The sequence below is a fragment of the Onychomys torridus genome, chromosome 23 (genome assembly GCF_903995425.1).
Source record: "Onychomys torridus chromosome 23, mOncTor1.1, whole genome shotgun sequence".
NCBI classification, from domain to species: domain Eukaryota; kingdom Metazoa; phylum Chordata; class Mammalia; order Rodentia; family Cricetidae; genus Onychomys; species Onychomys torridus.
In genome coordinates this window covers 58846492-58870244 of record NC_050465.1, presented here as the reverse complement: position 1 = coordinate 58870244, position 23753 = coordinate 58846492, and the positions used below count along the sequence as shown (strand labels likewise).

The window sequence follows — 23753 nt, the reverse complement described above, 5'->3', positions numbered from 1 at the left end:
AAGTACAACATATTTTATAAAACGTTAGATTTTAACAGAATTTTAAAAATTGAGTCTGAATCCAATCAAGCATTGGCTGTAATTTCCACTGTAGAGGATATAAAGGAAAACAATTGAATCATGCTATAGTCAGATAAATACAGAATTTGAGCCAATATGAAGTATGAATGAACTTTCTTTGACAAAATGGAAGAGCTGGGGCTGTTAAAAAAAACCTCATGGTTGAGAGCACACTACCCTTCCAGAATCCTGAGTTCCATTCCCAGGACCATGTTGTATGGTGCACAGCTGCTGTAACTCCAAATCCATAGCATCTGACAATCTGACATCCTCCTCTGAGGTCTGAGGGCACGTGCAGTCACGTGGACATAACCACCACACATACACACACACACACACACACACACACACACACACACACAAACATAAATAATTGGGAGGGGGTGTTAAGATAGGGTTTCTCTGTGTAACAATCCTGACTGTCCTGGAACTCACTCTGTAGACCAGGCTGGCCTCAAACTCACAGAGATCGCCTGCCTCTGCCTCCCGAATGCTGAGATTCAAAGTGTGTGCCACCACCGCCTGACAAATTTTTTTTTTTTTTTTAAGAAAGGAGAGAAGTGTTTTTAGATGATAATATGTAAAAGGTCAGATCAGCTAGATGGCTCAGCAGATAAAGATGCTTACCGAAGAGCTCAGTTCAAGTAGGACTACATGGTGGAAAGAGAGAATAAATTTCACAAAGTCGTCCTCTAACCTCCACAACTGACAAATTTGTAGTAACTTCTTATGACAGCCACAGGAAACTAAACCAAGTATTTTGACTTTTGGTGATTTAGGGGGTAGTCTTGTTTTCTGGGGAGAATAGATGTTCTGAGGGTGTAGACGGCATAATGCTAGTGGTTTGCTATTGTTTTAAAAATAGTGCAGGGAGGGTAGGGGAGGTGATTCAGTCAGTAAAGTGTTGAACAAGTATGAAAAACTAAGTTCACACCAGGCAGTGGTGGCGCACGCCTGTAATCCCAGCACTCGGGAGGCAGAGCCAGGTGGATCTCTGTGAGTCCGAGGCCAGCCTGGTCTACAGAGTGAGTTCCAGGACAGTCAAGGTTATACAGAGAGACCCTGTCTTGGGCCCCTTATCCCCCAAAAAGAAAAACAAAGCTCATATCCCCAACACCCACATAAAAAGCTGGGCACACTTATGCAGGCCTCTGATCTCAGTGCTTGGAAGGTAGAGACAGGAGGATCCCTTCTATTTGCTGGCCAGTCCATCTAGCTTATTGGTGGGTTCCAAGTTCAGTGACAGGCAGTAACTCAGAAATTAAGATTGGCAGTGATTGAGGAAGCCACTCCGCAAAAAACTTCCTCTGTACATAAACATGTACATGCATAAAAATGTAAGTAACCAAATAAAATGCTATAGGAAGGCCAAGAGATATGACCTTACCTAGAGATAATGCTTGCCTAGGGGATATGCACAAGGTTTTGGATTCAGTTCCCATCACAAAAACCAAACAGCTAGGCATGGTAGAATACACTTTTAATCCCAGCACTCTAAAGGCAGAGGTCTCTGCCAGTTAAAGGCCAGCCTGATGGAAATAAAGAATTCCAGGCCAGCCAGAACTGCATAGTGAGACTCTATCTCAATAAGTAAGTTAATACATAAATAACCAAAAGAACAAGAGTAAGAAACCCCAACACCTACAGAAAACATACCTTAGTAGTAAGGATTACAGTTATGATCCAGGTCAGTCTGTCTGTCTGCCTGCCTTTCTTTTCCTTCCTTCCTTCCTTCCTTCCTTCCGTCCTTCCTTCCTCCCTCCCTCCCTCTCTCACTTTCTCTCTCTCTCTTTCTTTCTTTCTTTCTTGTCTGGTTTGGTTTTTGAGACAGGGTTTCTCTGGTTGCCCTGGAGCTCACACTGTAGACCAGGCTTTCCTTGAACTCAGAGATCTGTCTGCCTCTGCCTCTGCCTCCCAAATGCTGGGATTAAAGGTGTGAGCCACTACAGCACACCACCACTGCCCAGCCTAGCCAGGTCTTAGTTCCTAATACATTTTTCCATGAAAGGGAACCAAGAATCTTTGGAAAAAGAGATTGATTCTAGGCTCCAGCAAAAAAATATCTGAGCCTGGAGTCTCTTGTCATCTGCGAAAGAAGCCTTGCAAACAGCCACATGCACACATAACCTCCCACAATGGGAGGAAAGAAATGTGTCACTGAAATTAATTGAAAGAGCTCCCAACAGACAAGGCTGAAACAAATTAAGAACAAAGGAAAGAAACCCTACTTCCTAACCCAAATAATCATGTGTCCTTGGAATCATTTGGTACCTTAATAGAAAGGACAGATCTGGAGAAGAAATCTAAGTATGAAGACACTCTGTCGTGAAGGAGGGACGGGAGCACTCCCTCTCCTTAATTATGAGTAATGCCTGTGTAGGGCAAAGAGAGTTATTTACAATGAAGAAATCCTACAAACAGAATAAGATATGGTGCAATGCCTGTGTAGGGCAAAGAGAGTTATTTACAATGAAGAAATCCTACAAACAGAATAAGATATGGTGCCGTATACCTATAATCTCAGCACATAGGAGACTGAGGTGAAGGATTGTCTGAGGCCAACCTGGGCTGCATGGTGAGTTCCATGCTGGCCAGAGCTGCATATGAGACCAGGTCTTAAAAAATAAAACCATGCCAAACACTTCAGCTGGTTGACCAAAGTCGGCATCAAGACATGAATCATGTCCATAGAATGTACTTTGGGTATGTGGGCACTTTGCATTTGCTGGCTTCTGGTTTATACGTGTGTATTTATGTAGGAGTGAAAGTAGGCATTGGCGATGACATTAGAAAGGGGATGTGATGGATCTCGGTTGTCAACTTGACTGGAATCAGAAATCAACTAAAAAGTCCCTGTGCAGTCCTGTGAGGGACTTTCTTGACCAGATAACTTGAATCATGAAGACCGTCCTGAATGGCAGCAGCTCAGATAAAAGGCCCCAAAAGAAGGAAACATTTGCCTGGAAAGTTCACGCATCCTGTCATTACTGAACTCTTTCACTGATATTAAAATGAGCTTCTTTGGGCTTCCAATGTAGACTAAAGGCCAGCAGCTCTCCAGGAGTATTCTAGATCTTCAACACCAGACTAGGACTGCTGAGACATTCGACCTCATGACTAAACAGCCACAGGATTTCAGGTTCTCTCCTGTGAGGCAGCCATTGGTAAACTACCCAGACCATATTGTGTAAGCCAATGTAATAAGTCCCCCTTGGATACACACATTCATCCTATCAGCTCTGCTCTACTACAGCGGTGGTTCTCAGCCTTCCTAGTGTTGTGATCCTTTAATATTCGTGTTGTAGTGACCCTCAACCATGAAATTATTTTGTTTGCTACTTCATAACTGTAATTTTGCTACTGTTGTGAATCATAATGTAGAATATCTGATATACAGCATATCTGACGTGTGACCCCTGTGAAAGGGTCGTTTGACCCCCAAATGGACCTAGACCCACAGGTTAGGGATGCTGACTGCTCCAGGACCCACAGAAGAAAAAAAAGATGTCTTAAGGAAGAGGGTAGAAAGGATAATAGTACACATGAGACATGAAAGCAGAAAAGCTACTATTGGAGATGGAAGGCTGTAGGGTGTGGGATGGGAGAGAGGTCAGGAGAGAGAACAACCAGAGAGATGCCATAAATGCACCCTGCTGCTCTGTATGATAATTAAATATGCAAACTTAAGTCAGGCAAAAAGGTACACACCTGTTCAGGAGACTGAGACCAGAAAACACTTGAATCCAGGTGTTTGAGCCCTGATATTTAAACAACAACAAGGGGCTGGAGAGATGGCTCAGTGGTTAAGAGCACTGGCTGCTCTTCCAGAGGTCCTGACTTCAATTCCCAGCAACCACATGGTGGCTCACAACTAATGAGATCTGGTGCCCTCTTCTGGCATAAAGGCATACATGCAGATAGAACACCTAGGTAAAATAGATAAATAAGGGGGAGGGAACAGGAAAGAGGAAGGAGGGGAAACTGCAGGATGTAAAATAAATGAAAAAAAAAATTAATAAAAAAAATCTTGCCGGGCGGTGGTGGTGCACGCCTGTAATCCCAGCACTCAGGAGACAGAGGCAGGTGGATCTCTGTGAGTTCGAGGCCAACCTGGTCTACAGAGCTAGTCCAGGACAGGCTCCAAAGCTACAGAGAAACCCTGTCTCGAAAAACAAACAAACAAACAAACAAAAAAATACCTTTATTAAAAAAATAAATAAATAAAGGGCTGGAGAGATGGCTCAGAGGTTAAGAGCACCAACTGCTCTTCTGGAGGTCCTGAGTTCAATTCCCAGCAACCACATGGTGGCTCACAACCATCTGTAATGAGATCTGGCGCCCTCTTCTGTATGCATAATAAATAAATAAATCATATATATCTAAAAAAAAAATAAGCCAGGTGTGGTAGAGCATGACTTTAATCCCGGCACTCAAGAGGTAGAGGCATGTGGGTCTCTGTGAGTTTGAGACATGCCTGGTCTACAAAGTGAGTTACACAGAGAAACTCTGCTCTGAAAAGCCAAAAAAAAAAAAAAAAAAAAAAGCTAATAATATGCCAATGTTGTATAAAACTTTGTTAAGTATTAACAAGATATCATAATATGTAATATGCAATATCCTAAATAATAGAGAAAATAGGGACAGGGTATAAATGTACTATCCACCCAATTTTTCTACAAATTGAAATCTATTCTAAAAATAAAGTATACATATTAAAAAATACATCAACTGAAATCTGCCTAGACTATATTAACCGAGTGATCAGATTAGCAACTTCATCAATAATGGCCAAGAGCAAGCTGCAAGAATGTATTATAGAGATTCAGCTGGATATGAAAACTATACCTAGAAATTTCAAGGTATTTTTCAGGAGGAAGCCATTTATCATGGAATTTTGGTGTTATTCAGTTTTTAATATTTCAGTTGTCTTCTGCTATGAAATTATTGTGTGCCCATATACTATTAGACCATATTGGTAAACAGAGTAAGCTTCTCAGATGCTGATCCTCTCTCTAGTTAACTCCCCAACAGAGCCTAGGAGACAAGCAGGCTGTAGATGCATAGCTTTGCTTCTTATGCAAGTGAAGCTCAGACCATCCCTTGCCTAGTGACATTCCAAAGTAATTGACTCAAGACAAAGGAGGTTTTTGCATATCCAGGTGCAGTGAAGAGTGAAGCAGAATTCCTGGGGGTAGGGAGTCCTGTGGTGAAGAGAGGAAGAACCAGGCAGTTTTCTTTTCTGTAGAAGGTAGACAGAGCTGCATGGCTGGAGAGAAAGCGGGTCATTCTGTAGATGGTAAGGCAGAGATCTCTTGTAGAGTTTTCTCAGGGCCAGGAATAAGGAGCAAAGAAAGAAAGGTGCAGGACAAAGGAACAGAGGATGAAGATGAGGTCAGAAGCATAGGAGCTTACTAAACTAAGGACAGGAAAAGTGGGCACAGAGAGGAACTCTGTGTGTGAGGACAGAGCTGCAGCTGTATAGATAGAATTTTGTCATATAAAATAAACAAACAGAGCATGGTGTACTTAGATTCCTTCCCCAAAGACAATTCTTAGCATTCATGGTTTCTCTTCTGGGCCCCTGGTCCATTAATAATATTTGAGAGGTTTTTGGGTGCCTTCCCTTTGTTTAGAGATTCTTTGAGTGGGCAGGGTTTAGATAAGAGAGAGATAGGAATGGGGCTTTCCAGATCATGCAGGGACAAGCTGAAGGTTCCAACTTAACATAAATACTAATTTTAAAATGGCAAAAAGCAACATGATATGGTACACTAGGAAAACACATTACCTACATAGTGTCCCTGCCAAAAATGACTAATGGAAAACAAACCTCAGAGAAATTTGACCTGTTCTCTTTGAAAGTATCAACCAATGTCATAATAGACAAGCCAAGGCTACGAGGTGGTTTCAGGGGTTGGAGAGATGTGACAGCCAAAGGTAACACATGATGGCTGTGGACTGAGGCAATATTTAATTGTAAGACATAGATTACAATATTTTAGAGATGTTAATCTCCCTAATTAAATATACCATAGTTACACAAGGAATATCCTTGCTCTTAAGAAATTTGCACATTATCTTGTGGTGGGGGTTGAGATGAGTTTAGGTGTAACCTAGGCTGGCTATGAACTTGTGATTCTCCTGGTTCAGCCTCCTATGTTCTGAGATTACAGGTGACTGCTATGTCTAGTGTGATGGCTATTCTTGGTTGTCAATTTGAGTATATCTGAAATGATATAGTCACAACCCAGAAATGGAAGGCATACTGATGATCCGGATCTTGAGTCTGGAAGGCCTGTAGAAGGTTAGAAGACAACTCTCAGGAGTCAGTTCTCTCCTGCCATACTGTGGGATTCATGGATTGAACTCAGGTGGTCAGGTGTGTGTGCACCAGTCCTACAGACTCTTTATGGGGAAAAAGAAAGAAAGAAAGAAAGAAAGAAAGAAAGAAAGAAAGAAAGAAAGAAAAGAAAGAAAGAAAGAAAGAAAATGTAGGGCTGGGGAGATGGCTCAATGAGTAACGTGCTTGCTCTACAAGAATGAGGACCTGAGTTTGGATCTGCACACCCTGCATATAACCCAGGCATGATGGTGCACATCTGTAATCTCAGAACTCCCAAGAGGGAGATCAGCAGATCCAGGAGCTTGCTGGCCAGCTGGTCTAGCAGAAACGGAAAGCTCTAGACTCAGTGAGAAAGAGGAGAGAGAGAGAGAGACCCTGTCTCAAAAAAGGTAAAGAAGCAATGAGGGAGATATCCCAATGTCAACCGCAATCTAGCCTCTCTACAAATTTATTTGTGAGTGTAGCCACATACATGCACACACATATACAGAACTCATACAAATCAGAAAATATGGACAAGTGTGATAGCGCTCATGATCCCAGTTCTTGGGAGGTAGAACCAGGAAGACACGGAGTCCAAGTTCAGCTGTAGCTGTATATTGAGTTTGAGGTAATATGAGATCCTGTCTTTCAAAGAGAGGGGAGCATGAATGTGTATGTGTCATATGTGTATGTGTGCATGTATTTCCAGTAATTTATATTATAATGTATATTTATTCTCTTCCAGTAATATAAATATATATATATATTTATTTATATATATATATTACTGGAAGAGAATATATATATATATATATATATATATATATATATATATATATATATATGACATTCTAATACATATCAACAAGTCTAATTGTGGGAATTCTGCTGGTCAACTAAATGTTTTCTTTAATAAAATGTATCAGAAACTATATTATATTGAGTAAGTGTGTGTGCACATATGTGTGTTGATGTTCATGCATCTCAGTGCCTGGTGTTTACATGGCTCTGACAAACTCAGAACCTTGTTCTTGCACAGCAAGTGCATTTCACACCAAGGGCTCTCCAGCCCCTGTATTTAGTCTTGTAAGACAGTCCGTCAAATGTTCTCTTTAGACCTCCATTTGAACAAACTGTGAGTAAAGAATACTGATGTAAGATGAAGTAGTTAGCCAGGCAGTGGTGCACGTGCCTTTAATCCCAGCACTCAGGAGGCAGCGGCAGGTGGATTTCTGTGAGTTCGAGGCCAGCCTGGTCTACAGAGTGAGTTCCAGGAAAGACGCAAAGCTACACAGAGAAACCCTGTCTCGAAAAACAAAACAAAACAAAAAAAGTAGTTAATATTAAATTATTACTATTAATTTTGTCATTTGGTACAGTACTGTAATTTTGTTAAAAGCAAACAGTCCTAATATTAATACACACACCAAGTACTTAGAAGTAAATCTATTTAAAACGCCTAAACAACAAAAAAGCATGGTAGCTGTTCAAGTGGTGATAATATTCATTAATCTACTATTATGTGTATATGGTGTGTGTGTATGTGTGTGTGTGTGACTCTCTACCTTATTTTTTTAGGCAGGGTCTCACTGAACCTGGAGCTGTTTTGGCTAAATTGGCAGGCCAGTGAAGCCAGAGGATTTGCCTGTCTCTATCCCTGCAGTGCTCAGATTACAGCAGCACACCACTGAGCCCAGCTTTTACAAGGACCCTGGAGTCATGTTTGTGAAGCAAGCCCTTTACACACCGAACCATTTCCCTAGCCCTCGGAGTAATCCTTCCTAGAGCATAAGGTAAAGCTCATCGCTCCTTTGTGCTATAAACCCTCCCATTGATTCCGACAGCACTTATAAAAACTCTCAGCCCGGGAAGGTCTACAAAACCTGCCCCTGCCCCTGCCCCACCGCTCCCTTCCTGCCCTCAATACCTCTTCTGCTCTCTTTTCGGAGACAGGGTCTCACTGTATAGTCTAAACTGGCTTCACATTCACACTCCTGCTTCTGCCTACCTAGTGATGGAATGATAGGCATGAGTCGCCATGCCTGGCTGCCTCTCCATCTTTTTGTTTTGTTTTGTTTTTTTGAGACAGGGTTTCTCTGTATCGTTTTGGAGCCTGTCCTGGATCTCGCTCTGTAGACCAGGCTGGCCTTGAACTCACGGAGATCCGCCTGGCTCTGCCTCCTCAGTGCTGGGATTAAAGGCGTGCGCCACCGCCGCCCGGCTCCATCTTTGCTTCTTTGGTAAACTGGCTTCCTGACAACTCTGCAGCAGAGCAGCCATGGTTCAGTATTAGGGCCTTTGAGATGTCCTGGCTGCCCAGATCTTTCCTCAGTGCACTGTGCACTCCACTTCCTTCAAGGGCTAGCTCAGATGCACCTTCCAGGTAAGAGCCCACCCGACCAGTCAGCTGAGTACCTTTTTTCAATAAATTTACTTATTGACTTCACATCCTGGCCCAAGTGTCTCCTCTCTCCTTTCAGCCCCTCCCTGCATCGTCCTTCTGTTCTCAACCCCCAATCCACTCTTGTAGAGAGCTGCGTGTAGCCGCACCCTAAAGATGGCTCTGGCTTCTACCCTCTGCCTTCCCGATGGCAAACACTCTTTATGGTAAACTGCTCCTTATTTGGCTATGGCTGGATTCGTGTGCTGCTGGCATATGCGTGAACCTGTGGACAGTGCCCACGTGGCTGCTTGGGGTTGGCAGCCCAGCCCTACTTAGGTGCTGGGAGAGGCTTGCCCCAGGCGAGAGAGACACAATGCAATTAATCAAAGGTCTGAATAAACTGTGATAAGAAGGATCCCGGTATCACGTCTTCCTTGCTGGTCGAGGCGGGCGCGACACACTCTGCCTTTGTTTCTGTTTAAGAAAGGGCAAGTAGCTGCGCTGTGGTGGCACAGGCCTTTAATCCCAGCACTCGGGAGGCAGAGCCAGGAGGATCTCTATGAGTTCAAGGCCAGCCTGGTCTACAGAGTGAGTTCCAGGACAGGCTCCAAAGCTACACAGAGAAACCCTGTCTAAAAAAGAAAAAGAGAGAGAGAGAGAGAGAGAGAGAGAGAGAGAGAGAGAGAGAGAAAGGGCAGGTCTCTCAGAGTATCAACAAAAACATGGCATATCAAGTTGCAGTGAGCCTAAGCACCTCCTCATGTATTAAGACTGGGCAAGGTGACCCAGGATGAGTAGTAGGGTCTCAACAGCCAGTAAAAGAGTCGGAGACAGCCCCTGCTCCCACTGTTAGGAGTCCTACAATAAGATCAAGTTACACAACTGTAACATATATGCAGAGTGCCTAGGTCAGTCCCATGCAGGCTCCCTGGTTATTGGTCAGTCTCTGTGAGCCCCTGTGAGCCCTGCTTAGTTGATTGTGTGAGTTTTCTTGTGATGTCCTTGATCCCTCTGGCTCCTACAATCCTTTCTCCCCCTCTTCTGCAGGATTCCCTGAACTCCACCTAATGTTTGGCTGTGGCTCTGCATGTTTCCATCAGTTTCTGGGTGTTGTCTCTCTGATGACAATTGGGCTAGGTACCAACCTGGTCAAAGGAGATGGCCAGTTCAGGCTACGTGTGCATCTGCTATTGCTAGGAGTCTAAGCTGGGGTCTTCCTTGTAGATTCCTAGGATACTGAAGACTATTGGGCTCCAGGCCCTCAATAGCCTTCACCTAGAGTTCCAGAAGAGACGCTACTGGTGGCGGATTAATCTGAGGGGTTCACTAATAAATCTACATACATGATATTCTTTTTTTTGTTTTGTTTTGTTTTGTTTTTCAGGACAGGGTTTCTCTGTGTAGTTTTGGTGCCTGTCCTAATCTCTCTCTATAGTCCAGGCTGACCTTGAACTCACAGAGATCTGCCTCCCGAGGGCTGGGATTAAAGGTGTGCGCCACCGCCGCCTGGCGTACACGATATTCTTTAGTCCATACACTTTATTCTTCTGAGTCAGTTCTCTCTGGCTTCTGTTTTCCTCTCTCAGATCCTTTCTGGCCTGATTTCTCTCTTTATATGCTGTTCTTCCTATGCACTATCTTAATTCCTTCATCTAGTTCTGCCCCATCTAGGTTCTCATCCATCTAGTTCTTTCTCATCCCTAGATCCTCTCTATAATCGTCTAAGTTGCCTCTCTCATTCTTTGCCATCCAGTGCTTCCCCATCTGGCTCTTCCCCGTCTTCTCTTTCCTCTAGCACTCTCTTCTAGCGCTCCAACCGAGTTCTTCTGTAGTCTAGTCCTCCCCCATCTCAGTTCGTTCCTCTCCAGTTCTTACCCATCGAGTTCTTCCGTTCTCTTTTTTCCTTCTCTGTCCTTCCTCTGAAAATAAAACTGCCTTTTTATCCCTTTGGCCTTTATCTCTCCAAGCTATCTCTGCTCCCACAGTTTCTGGCAAGGCAGGAGAAGTGTGCCCGGTCATTAGGCAACTTTCGCTATGGGTAGAAGTCCCTGTAAGTTGGAACCCTTTAGTGCTCAGTTAATTGTTAAGGGTGGATCTAAAACCAGAGATAAGACTTTGGAAAGGAGAAAGTTAAGCTTAATTAGCACATCCCCCAGGCCTTCTCAAACAGGTAGTCTGGACACTTAAGTCTGTTCTTAGAGAGTACAGAGGTACTCTCTGATAAGATACTTTCCTCCATCCGGGGATGGTCCTGGCCAGATGCTGCTAATGACGATAATTACAGAAGGGCCTGAAATTAGGGATCCTGGCTGTGTTACTGCACAGAAGGTTATCTAAATATTCCTTTAGTAGAGGGGAAATGGTGCCCAATAAATGATGGAAAGGCTACAATAGCACACAAGAAATTCATAGCAGGAAACAACTAACAACCAAAAGCCAATATCACCAAGACTCCTTGAGCCTCAGCTTGACCTCTGGAAGGCCCTTGGCTTCTTCCAGGTATTAGCTTATCATAGCTGAAATCCCACTTCATATATTTTTGCGGCTTGCAGCACTGGGAGATTCCCTTGCTCCAGGTTTTTACCTGACCCCAAAATGCATCCCTTTTTCCAGTAGTCTCTTTCAGTACACCTCCCTACCCCAACCTGATCATGAGTGATCAGCTTAGTACTTCTTAAACCCTTTTCTCTGCTTTCCTTTTAACTTCTAGAGGTTTTTTGTTTTTTTTTTTTTTTTTTTTTTTTTTTGAGACAGGGTTTCTCTCTAGCTTTGGAGCCTATCCTGGAACCCACTCTGTTTACCAGGCTGACCTTGAACTGTCTCTGCCTCCTGAGTATGCTACCACCGCCCAGCTCCAGAGCATTTCTAGAATCACCTTTCTATATAGTTTATCTAATTTATGCACTTTGTGAGACTGGCTGTGTTCAGGCTGGTCTTAGACTCCTGAGAATGTGATCCTCCTGCTTCAGCCTCTTTGGGAGTTGCTGATCCACCCACCTTCAGTTCACTTATCTCAATAAGTTTACCGACCACAATAGAAACTGTGACAGGCACAGTATCTAGTACACGGGAAGGTGTGTGTGTGTGTGTGTGTGTGTGTGTGTGTGTGGTGTGTGTTCCGAATTAAAATAATATGGAGAGCAGGAAATTAAGGAGGGTCTTTGAGAAATCTTACTTTTGCTCAAGTGTAACTAAACATAGCAGACAATCAGAAAACTCCTTATAAAAAAATCACACTCATCTTTCATTTCTTACAAACTTTAATCAAGGACAGAAAGACATCTTTCTTCACCCCCCCCCTTTCTGCTGGGGACTGAATCCAGAACCTCATGTATAGGCAGGAGCACTCACCACTGAGCCACATCAAGATGGAGAAAGCAGGGCCCTGGAAGCTTGTCTCAGTTAGCTTCCTAATACACATGCAGTTAGATTCTAACTAGTGTGCTGCCAAACACCCTTTCTGGTAAATCGGAATGTCCAGGTACATTCGGTTTTAACTGATGGGACTGTCAAACTCCCTTTTTGGCAAATCTCACAGTCTCCATAAACAACCACTCTCCCAAAGCAGCTAGGATCCCATATACATTGACACTGCACTGAATGTGACAACGACTATATTACCATCTCAAGGCACCCCGATTTACCACGTTAGACCCACTCTTCCCTGTATCAGCTCCACTGGCCTTGCCTTGAAAGGTGTAAACAATTCTCCAAACCAGGATCTTGTGTGAACAGGGTCACAGGGCGTCCAATGTCACAGAGATGCTAGAAGGGGGACTGAGCCGCTCAACCCCTTACCTTGGGAGCTTCACGTGTTTACAAATATAATGCGCACACACACACACACACACACACACACACACACACACACACACACACCACGCGTGCAGTTCCCACCCATAGAAGGAATGTAGGCTGAGGAACCTCTAACAATAGAGGTCATCACCTCTATTTATCCCCACAGGCTAGAGCTGAGACAGAGACCAGAGTACGCAAAGCAAAAATAGCTAGACAGATCACAGGGGATCCTGAAAGGAAGAGATCCAGCAAGGCAGACATGTTTTCCTAAGGCCTGGGCGGGTGGCATGGTCCTGGGGTTGAAGGCACATTCCTGGAGAAAGACCCCTGCATGTAGGAAGGAAGGAATTTTCTCTGGCACCAACAGTGATGATGAAGTTTACGGATTCAAATCATCATGAATCTAGGGAAAGGAAGGAGCTTTAATATGAAAATCTCTTCTAGTTTCTTGCTCACAGGGGAGTTGGCAGCTTATCACTCTTTTTCGGTCTCTCCAGCTCTCGGCTGAGTCAGGGGCTTGGGTAGGAGAATAAGAAAGACTTGGCAACAGAAGGGTAGAGAAGGCTGGATGAAGAGCCCTGGGAGTCAGGGTCACGTGCTGTGGGTTGGCCTCAGGAGGTGGATGAGTTTCCTGCAATGTCTGGCAGAGGCAGGCCTGGTGCTGCTATTGGGCAGTAACTGGTTCCCCAAAGAGAGCAAGGCTAACTTCTCACTGGCACCCAGGGACACCAGCACCTGTGGGATAGGAAGCAAATGGCAGAATATGATGTAAGGGTGAGACAAGGTGGTGTTGGCACATGCAAAGGATTCCCCTTTAACCAAGAAAAGAGAAATGGCCTTTAGGGGACTTGGGATAGACTGATCAAGACAAGAAATCTCAAGAACTCTGAATCAATAAGACCCAGGTATTTACTTGCATTCTCTTTGGTACTGGCCATAAAATCAATGCACCAGGTGACCCGGTTACTTGTCCCTGGTAAGAGGTTATGGAAAGCAGCAGTAACTGACAGGAAGCCTGAACATCTGCTTCCCAGAGGGTCCCGCATCTCCGACCAAGCATCTCTTTTGTTGTTTCTCCACAGGAATTGTGGAAAACTCTTTTAGTGCCTGCACCACCCTGTCAAATGCCTGTGGTTCTAATACCAGCACACTGACCGATTCTACTCCGTGATCTCTCAGATGTGTGACACTCCCTGAGTTCTTTAGAGACTCAACATTAAGCAGAAGGATGAGTCTTAGGCTCTAGACTCAGAATGGTGAGTTCAAAAGTCCAATCTCACCCGGCAACACTGTAACTTGGACATGTCACTAAATTATTTATGCTTCCGTTTCCTCGCCTACAAAATGAGTGTAAATAACAGCTTAAACTAGATAATCAAGGTGAAATGCTTAGCATGGTACTAAAAACAAAAACAGTTGGCAGCTTCATGGCCTCGGTATCTTCTCGTTTTCCCCATCTCCCTCCTGTTTTGTGTCTGGAAGAGATAAGCTATGAATCTTGGGATCTCAGGCATGTCCTAGCCCAGTGGAGCTTTCCAGATCCCTTCCCTTCTCTAGGGTGGGAGAGGGAAAAAGAGAAACCCATCTCCAGTGCACTGTCTTTGAGTTTCTTACACCCAGACAGGGCCATATTTGGCATTTCTAGGTGTTGTAGGTCCTCACAAACTACATTAGAGACACGCCACGACCTGCGGGCCTTTGGTCACCATGGCTCCCGAGTCCCGTGGCTTTACCTGATGAATACAGGACTCCTGCCGGAGGCTCCGAAGAGCAATGAGGGCGGCCTCCTTGACAGTGGGCTGAGGGTCTCCACATGCCATTTCTAGGAGCCGCTGGGGTACTTGGCACTGCAATAGCTCCTTGCCCAATCCTTCAGGCCCCAGATTGCCCAGAGCTGATGCAACATTGCGCCGGATACCATCCTGAGGATCTCCAAGCAGCTGGGTCAAACTGGGCACTGCAGCTGCCAGGGCAGGTCCCAAGGGACCAGCCTGGTAGGCTGCATTGCCCACAGCAAAGCTGGCACCGCGTCGCACGGCAGGGTCCTTGTCTGCAAGTCCTAGCAGCAGAAGGCTGAGCAGGCCTGTCTGGCTCTGCAGTGCCCCACGTAGGGCCATGCTGTGTTGTAATAAATGTCCCAGAAGCCCGTAAGTACGGACCCTCACCGTGTTCTCGGAGTGGCCCAGGAGGCTACGTAATGGCCGATAGGATTCATCAGAGCCAGCCAGGAGCTCCTGGACAAAGGACAAGTGGCTGGGGGATAGTACCCGGGCCGTGTGGGTCAGCAGGGACAGAAGGTCGGAAATCATGAAGGGCTGGTCACTCAGTAGAACAATAGAGAGGAAGGAGATGATGGTTCTAGAAGAAGTAGCCACTGTGTCCACAAACTGCTTGAGAGAGGTGGGATCCATGAGGGCCAGGCGTGTAAGGAGACCAATGGGCAGCTCTGCTTGTAACAGTGGAAGGTGGTGGCAGCAGACCTGTGAGAAGTCAGAGTTCAGGGAAAGGAGTCCAGGAGAGGAACATTGCAATGGGGAATGGGCAAGAGAAATATCGAGCCAAAGAGAGAACTGTCCTGGGCAGCAGAGCCTCACCCCATAGCACAACGCATGAAACCCATGTGGAGCTCGAGAGCAGGGCCTTTCTACACTCACACCTGGCTCTGCAAGGGCGCAATTTTCTGCTTCCAAAGATCCAAGGAATGCTGCCAAAGAATGCCAGGGCAGTAATTCCTGACCAAGGAGCTAAGCTACAGTGCCTGGCCTCCTGACTGAGTTCCAGTAGGGCCAGACGAGAGACCAGTGCACAGGGAAGACCTTAGCTCTGCTTCAGCTGCAGGTCTCCGTCTGGGTCTGAATGCTGCCTCCACTCTAACACTTTGGTCAAGCCACATGCCCTACTCTTTGGGGGCCTAGCAGAGCCCTAGAGCTACTGGGATGTGAGTCAGAAGATACAACACTGGCCATCTTCCTTTCCCACCATGGCACCTGAGTAACTTCGCCGAGTACCTGCAGCAGGTAGATTGCAACTTCTGAGTCCCGGAGGTCGGCCAAGATGCCTACAAGGAGGTCAGCATCCACATCCAGGGCAAAGGGGAAGCAAAGCAGCTGGCACACGGAGAGGACCACGACAGGGAGAAACTCGGGCCCCTGAGGCCTAGGAAGGGAGCAAACCAGGGGACCCTTAATGATCCCCCCCATATCCACTCTCCCGGCTCCGCTTTCCCGATCTCTGCAACTCCTCAGGTTCCCAGCCTGATTCTTACCCCACTTCTAGCCTTACAACTCGAGCTGTCCACTTCTCTCCTGCCCCCACCTCTACTTCCCCTCACGGAGTCTGCTGTTTTTCTAGCTCAGACTCACGCTTGGCTCAGGTGATGCAAGAAGCTGGGGGAAAGCAGGTGCTTCAGGGTCAACATGAGGATGCTTCCATGCTGGGACAGATGGCTCAGGCATAACTGGGGCTCCTGGGTGAAGACGGCCATGGCCAGGCTCAGCAAGGCTGCCATGCCTGAAGACAATAGAGAATGCAGGCCTAGTGAAGCAAGCAAGATGCCCAGCTGCCCCGATCACCCAAGGATCCCATAACCTATCTGGTCCTTTCTGTCCCCCATGATAGTCTCCAACTATAGGAGGGGCAGGTCCATTATAGTCTCCGACACCCTCTCTGCACATAGTAGGAGTACTTATCTGTGGGCTAACCCAGTTCTAAGCTCCCTCCTTTTGAAAAGGGACCTCTACCAACAGAGCTATGCTGAGAGAGAGACACCTTGGGGTGAAATCAGTGTCCAGTCTGGCTCTAGGCTGGGTGGACTTGACAGTGACAGATCGTCTTCCTGTACAGTCACCTCCTCGGGTAGCCTCAGGGCCATAGAAAAGCGGTGCCACAGAATAGTCCACACCTCGGACGCAGCCACGTCCCTGGTGAGGCCAGGCTTCCCCTGTGGGAGAGGAGGATATGCAGAAGTCAGGGGTCCAAACTCCTCTGGTCATCTTGTCCCTAACCACACAGGGAAGCAGAGCCACTGAAATCATTCCTGCTGTCTTCCTACATGATATTTCTGTATTTCCCTCCCTTTCCTTTCCCATTTCCCCTTACTGTTCCTCCTTTCCTCTCTCCCTCCTTCCCTTCTTCTTTGTAGAAAATGGCATCTTATTATGTATTCAGGCTACCCTCAAACTTACGATCCTCCTGCCTCAGCCTCTCAAACCCTAGCACTGTAAGTCCACCACACCCAACTTATGTTCCTTTCCTATCATGACTTACCCAATCTCTCAACCTACATATGTGCCCACTGAAAGCCAGGAAGTTATCCTTTTCTAATCAGCTCCTGCCAAGGCCAAGTTGTGTACAAGGCTTATAAAAAGATTTTTTTTTTGGGGGGAAGGGGATATGTTGAGATAGGATCTTATGTACTTCAGGCTAGTTTCAAACTCACTAAGTGGCAAAGGCTGGCCTGGAACTCCTTGATCCTCCTACCGCTGAGTGAAGAAAAATTTTATCTATACAACAATAATAAAAATCCATAAACCCAAACCCCAAATCCAGACCCCAGAGAAGCTGCTTTTCTCCCCAGATTCCTCACTTCAGGGTCCTGTTGAGAGTTGGGGGTTGGCGTGGGGATCAGGCTAGTATAGTTAACAGCAGTATGAAGGGATAGGCAGGCATGGGCTGTTTCTTCTTATCTATCATCCAGTGGCTCCGAAATACACCCAGTTCCCTTCTCTGCTTCTCACCTATCTCATGGCACACCTGTACCTGAATAAGGAGCTGGAGCAGAAGGATGAGGAGACCATCATAGAAGCCACAGCTACATGGTGGAGTCAGCCGGACCTGTTGGAGAGAGGCATGAGGAGCACAGACACTCAAGAGGGATGAGGCAGCTACCTAGACCAGGCTCCCAGCACCTAGCCGGGAGAAAACTCTCTTCCCTGGCCTGGCAGAGTGGGACAAGTTTTGGATTTAGGAGTTTTGGTTCTTGCCTTTCTTTCATCATGTTCCTAAAGACACATGGTCTATTAGAAAAGCTTAGGTCTAAAAACAATTCCAGCTTAGGAAAATGTTTGTTAAACAAGAAGTCAGTTACACATGCCTAACAGCACCTCTTAGAGGCAGGAGACATAGGCAACATTTTAAAGGCAGGGCTGGAATGTAGCTCAATGGCAGGGCATTTGCCAAGGTTGTACCAGGCCGCGAGTTCAATCTCTAGCACTCCAAAATAAGCGTATAAAAATTAGAGACAGAAAAGGGAAGTGCCATAGAAAGGCCGGGTGCCCTGAGTGCAGAGCACGGCATACAGAAGAGCTGGCAGGCACCAAGAGTTCAGAGTAAATTCTGAAAATGAACGGCAACATCTGTGCAGACAGGCCTTGACAGTCTACTGCAGGGGTTCTCAACCTTCCTGATGTGTGACCCTTTAATACAGTTCCACATGTCAGGGTGACCCCAACATAAAGTTATCTTGTTGCTACTTCATAACTGCAGTTTTGTTAGTTAGGAATCATAATGTAAACAAAGGGGTTGCAATCCACAGGTTGAGAACGGCTGGTCTACAGTCTGAACTGTTTCCCAGAAGCAATTAAGATTTACACAGCATGACTTATCTCCACATTAGCAATGTTTTGTAAAATTCCACATTCACTGCTTTATTATCAAAATTTAAAATAGTGCAAAACACTCAACATGCAATTCTATGTTCAAAAAAACATTGATTGAATGGATGACCATATTTTCCCCTTAAAAAGCTCACTCTCAGGGCTGGAGAGATGGCTCAGAGGTTAAGAGCACTGGCTGCTCTTTCAGAGGTCCTGAGTTCAGTTCCCAGCAACCACATGGTGGCTCACAGCTATTTGTAATGAGATCTGGTGCCGTCTTCTGGTTATACGGACAGACTGTATACATAGTAAATAAATCTTAAAAGAAAAAAAAAAAAAAAGCTTACTCTTGTGGCAGTGAAGGGAACAAGGAGGAATCCTGGAGTAGGCAAGAGAGCAGGAAAGACATAACACACAAATAAACTAAGGCAGGCAGGTCAGTGATGGTGTCACAGAGCACAGACTTGGAGTTAACTCTAAAGCAGAATACAGGGCCCGAGGAACCATCTGCATGGGGTAATTGGAGGAGGAGCATCTGGGTGAATGTTAGTGCCTTAGCTAGTGATACAATCCCTCTGAAGGTCAGCGTCCTCAAGGACAAGCAGGTGACTATTACTACATTTGCTGTGTCTAATCTTCCACGTGTGTTTGTGGGGGATGTGATATGTTGTAAAGTACAATAAATTATATATATATACATATATATATATATGTATATATATATACATATATATATGGATGACAATTATATGAATATGAAGTCTATCCTTTTTCCAAAATGAGGGAGATTAGAGTTCCCAATGTATGTGTGTGTATGAGGGGGGTACTTTTGCCAGGTGGTGGTAGCGCACGCCTTTGGTCCCAGCGCTCAGGAGGCAGAGGCAGGTGGATCTCTGTGAGTTCAAGGACAGCCTGGTCTACAGAGTGAGTTCCAGGACAGCTAGGACTACACAGAGAAACCCTGCCTTGAAGAAACAGAAGAGAGAGAGACCCAAAGGACCTGAAAAGCAAACCAGGAGACCACATAATGGCCTGGGTTCCTGAAGAACACCCAGGGTATCGGCCACTTCTCCATGTTCACTAAGGAGGAAAAGCAGGCAAGGCAGAGTGGACATGGCAGGAGAAGGGAGAGGTAAAGTATCAGGAAGGGCTTCAGCGTACGCTCCTGGAGGGGGCTGCAGCAGGTAGGGAACCTCTCGCCTCAGATAGCTGGACAAGGGGAACCTCTTGCCTCAGATAACTGGACAGGGGAACCTCTCACCTCAGATAACTGGACAAGGGGAACCTCTCACCTCAGATAGCTGGACAAGGGGAACCTCTCGCCTCAGATAACTGGACAAGGGGAACCTCTCGCCTCAGATAACTGGACAAGGGGAACCTCTCACCTCAGATAGCTGGACAAGGGGAACCTCTCGCCTCAGGTAGCTGGACAAGGGGAACCTCTCACCTCAGGTAACTGGACAAGGGGAACCTCTCACCTCAGATAACTGGACAAGGGGAACCTCTTGCCTCAGGTAACTGGACAAGGGGAACCTCTCACCTCAGGTAACTGGACAAGGGGGACCTCTCATCTCAGGTAACTGGACAAGGGGAACCTCTCGCCTCAGATAACTGGGCATCTTCCTTTCTTTCCCTCCCTGCCTCCATCTTTGAAAGTTCTGAGTCAGAAAGGAGGCCCTGCTCAGCCCCAGCTTAGGGCAGTCCACTGTCTGGTGGCAAAGGAGAGGAAGAGAGGCTTCTTGACTCCTTTTCCATTCTGCAGCTCCCTTCAGGCTCACTGGGTTTGGTCTTTCCCCAGGAGAGCACTCAGTCCGGTGTTGGACTCAGAGGAAGCATGTCTGGACCTTCCCCAGCACCTCACCTCTGCAGGGGCAGACAAGGCATGTGCAGCTGCAGCAATCCATTCCTGGGGCTGAAGGTCAAAGGTCACCCCTTGCTGACCAAGTTGGCCTAAGAGACAGGCTGCTGCATTCTGTGAGAAAGGCAGAGGAAGAGAAGGATGGCTTGCATCTGAATGGTGTGCAGAAACAGCAGCAAACAGCACTGGCTGCCTGCTCCCACAGAGTCAGGGCAGGGGTCAAAGGAGACGGCTGAAGACTCACCACAAGAGAGACGACGTGTGAGCGGGTAAAAAGAGTGGCAACCTCACTGCCCAGCTTCTCCAATCTGGAATAGAGAGATACAGCGGAGGGTCCGGATGGCTGGTAAGGGTCCTTCCCTCTCCCTGCATGTCTATCTACTTCCAAGGCCCAGAGGTGATGAGAATCCAGGCCTGTTCTTTGTAGAGAAATGTTACTCTCTCTGTCTCAGCCCCTCCTAGGAAAACACTAAGAAAGGGGTGCTTTCCCCATGGGTCAGGGGTAGCTCCGTGGGAAGGAGACTTCAGCGGAGACCCAACTTTACGACTCACCCAGAAGGCAGATCTTGGAGCCGAAAGACAAGAAGGGACAGGAGGTAGAGCGCCACCTCAGTGGACTCTTCCCAATTGGCTACTTTCACCTACAAAGGAAGCCTGAGCTATGAGAACAACTTCTGGGTGAGATGGACCACCATCGGGTACCCAAGCATGCTGCTATCACTGGCTTACCTTGCCCTGGACCAACATCAGCAGTGACTCCAAGGCCAGGGGCTCTTGCCCCAGAATCTGGCACAGGCGTTCACTGATGTAGCAGCAGGAATAGAGAACCTAGGCAAGTCGGAAAGAGCCTGTCAGTGCCCAGAGCAGCCCTGGGCTCCTACAGTGGAAGGCTCCGCTGAAAAGCAGGCAAGCCTCTCAGTAGAGCTGCTGTCCACACATGGGGGCTGGGACAATTCTGACTGTCAATGTGACCGGAGTGAGAAGAGCCTAAGCAAAGCACACCTCTGAGTGTTTCTGTGAGGGCCTTTCCAAAGCGGGGGACACCCGTCCTGCATGTGCCTGGCACCATCCCACAGGCTGGGGCCTGGATGGAATGAAAGGGGGGAAGAAGAATCCAGATACTCCTGGATCGCCCCTATTCTTTCTCTCTGCTTCCTGGATGCCACCATGTGGACCACCCCGCTCTTCTCAGCCACGCCCTCCCCATGAAACTTTCCTCCTCTATGAGTTCCGCCTGACTCAGAACTCACTATGTAGACCAGGCTGGCAGGCTGGCCTCAAACTCGCAGAGATCAGCCTCCCTCTGCCTCCTGAGTGCTGGAATTAAAGCAAGCATCACCATGCCCAGCTATGGATAATTTCTCTTTTTTTTTTCTCTCTCTCTCTCCCTCTTTCCTCCCCTCCCTTCCTTCCCTGGGGGTTAAAAGAACTCTGAGGTATTGGGAACTGTGGGAAGGAAGTACCTTGAGAAGGTGGAGGCATAGGATATGATGCCGCAGACCAGAGACAAGGGATGGCCTCAGTTGGCTACTGTCCTCAGTCAGCTGATTGGCCAAATGCCAAGAGACCTACGGAGACATACTCGACTCTATCCCACCTCCCTTATTCCACGTCATTCCTCACACATCTTCAATTGGCCAGAACGTTCACTTGTAATCTCAGACCCTATTCTATTCCCGGTCTCCATGGCCAGTGGAGAGCTGATCCTGCCTGAGTTTGGTCTTAATGGAGGCAGGTTTAAAGGAAAGAGTTAGTAAGCAACAAAGTAGGAAAGCTCAATCTGAGTGCCCCCTGACCCTGGAGAAACATAATGGCTTCCAGTTGGCTGCCCTATCTCCTGGGCAGCTACCCGTTGAGCCAGGTAGCCAACACTCGGGAATTCTAGACATCCTATGGTGAACAAGTGGCCCAGACCAGCATGGGAGTGTCTGTTTCTGGAAATCCTGAGCAAGGAGAAGCCCAAAGCTTATTTTTCTGTCTCTCAACAGCAACTAGGGCCAGCCTCCTGAGTTCCCAAGTTGCAGGGAAGAAAGGAGCAAGACTTGGTGTCTCGGACCTGTTCCTTGGCGTCCCAACAGCTCGGCAGCCCCACAGGAGCGGTACACATGGCTGCCAGGGCAGAAGAAATGGCTCCAGGAATATCTTCACACTGCTCCCGCAGCGGCTGGGTCACTTGTGGGGCTCCTGTGGAGAAAGGGAAAGCATACTGGTAAGGTCTGGTTGTTTCTCACAGATCCCCCCAGTTGGTCTTTTAGGATTTTTTTGTTTGTTCGCTTTGTCTTGCTTTGCTTTTTGGCTTTCTGAAACAGGGTCTCATTATGTCCCAGGCAAGCCTTAAACTATGAAGCTGAAGATAACTTTGAACTTGATCCTCCAGCCTCTGCCTCCAGAGTGCTGGGATTCATCCATGCTAGGCAAGCAGTCTACCAAATGAGCTACATCCCCAAGCCCAATTTACACTTTCTGAGCACCTGCCAAGTTCCAGGCACTGTTCTAGATGATGCAGGTAGGAAGGACATAGGCAGACCTTTGGAACAAGAAGTTCGGATCACCTGGGGGCGTGTGGAAAGCAAGCTGCGGGACTGTTAGGCCATGAAGGAGCCCGTCTAACACAGCGCGCTGTGTGGTCAACAGGCTGGAGTAAAAGGCATTGGAGATGGCCCGGCTGTTCCCATCCACAGCTTCACACAGGACAGCAAAGCACTGAAGGGGAGAAGAGTAGAGGGCATCAGAAAATGGACTGGGCCTTAGTGAGAGCCAGGAATACCCCAGGAACCCAGGAAAGCGGTTGAGAGGCCAGAAGACAGTGGTCTAACCTAAGAATTCTTCCCGGGGAAAATGCACCCACAGTCTTCCTGGATGTCAGAGGAGGATTTGGGGATGAATCTTTCCCTTTCTCCTTTTCCCTCCCACCCCCTCTCCTCTCTTTCTCTCTCTCTCTCTCTCTCTCTCTCTCTCTCTCTCTCTCTCTCTCTCTCTCTCTCTCTGTGTGTGTGTGTGTGTGTGTGTGTGTGTGTGTGTGTACTGGGATTCAACCCCTTACACACACTCTTACATCTATCCAACCAACCCTTCTATTTTCTCACCAGCATCTCCCTAGATGATGTTTCTGAAAATGTGGAACAAGGGTATAATGATTCAGAAATTCAGGAGGAGAGAGAATTATTCCAAACTCCTCATTGTGCTCAGTCCTCAATGACATGACAGATGTTGGCCAATAACACCAGCGACTGACTGCTGGTCAAAATTTAGTCTAGACATTCAGAGCATTCTGACTTAAAAGAATGAATACAAAAATGGAATCTCAAATGATGAAAGTGTGAATGGACTGTTAACTGGAGGCAGGAAATTATCCCAATCACTAGTTTCTTTTCTTTTTTTTTTTAGATTTATTTATTTAGCCGGGCGGTCGTGGTGCACGCCTTTAATCCCAGCACTCTGGAGGCAGAGCCAGGTGGATCTCTGTGAGTTCGAGGCCAGCCTGGTCTACAAAGCAAGTTCCAGGAAAGGCGCAAAGCTACACAGAGAAACCCTGGCTTGAAAAAAAAAAAAAAGATTTATTTATTTATTATGTATACAGTGTTCTGCCTGCATGCCAGAAGAGGGCACCAGACCCCATTACAGATGGTTGTGAGCCACCATGTGGGTGCTGGGAATTGAACTCAGGACCTCTGAAAGAAGAGCCAGTGCTTTTAACCTCTGAGCCATCTTTCCAGCCCCCCCCCCCCCAATAGT

At 46.7% G+C, this 23753-nt stretch overlaps 1 protein-coding gene across 2 annotated transcripts in view; it reads right to left on the bottom strand.

Annotated features, from left to right (window-relative positions):
- Window positions 1–12032: 12032 nt before the first annotated feature.
- The window catches only part of Stk36 (serine/threonine kinase 36), a 31214-nt gene continuing 19493 nt past the window's right edge, over window positions 12033–23753 (bottom strand). For both annotated transcript variants that reach the window (XM_036173585.1, XM_036173586.1), the window contains 13 exons: window positions 22571–22721; window positions 22075–22202; window positions 21482–21586; window positions 20748–20846; window positions 20571–20659; window positions 20263–20326; window positions 20022–20132; window positions 17325–17399; window positions 16335–16506; window positions 15929–16076; window positions 15575–15722; window positions 14300–15046; window positions 12033–13301 (listed from right to left, as the gene is read on the bottom strand). In XM_036173585.1, coding sequence (XP_036029478.1) covers window positions 13158–13301; window positions 14300–15046; window positions 15575–15722; window positions 15929–16076; window positions 16335–16506; window positions 17325–17399; window positions 20022–20132; window positions 20263–20326; window positions 20571–20659; window positions 20748–20846; window positions 21482–21586; window positions 22075–22202; window positions 22571–22721 — 2181 coding nt within the window. In that variant the 3' untranslated portion in view covers window positions 12033–13157. The remainder of the gene's footprint in view (window positions 13302–14299; window positions 15047–15574; window positions 15723–15928; window positions 16077–16334; window positions 16507–17324; window positions 17400–20021; window positions 20133–20262; window positions 20327–20570; window positions 20660–20747; window positions 20847–21481; window positions 21587–22074; window positions 22203–22570; window positions 22722–23753) is intronic.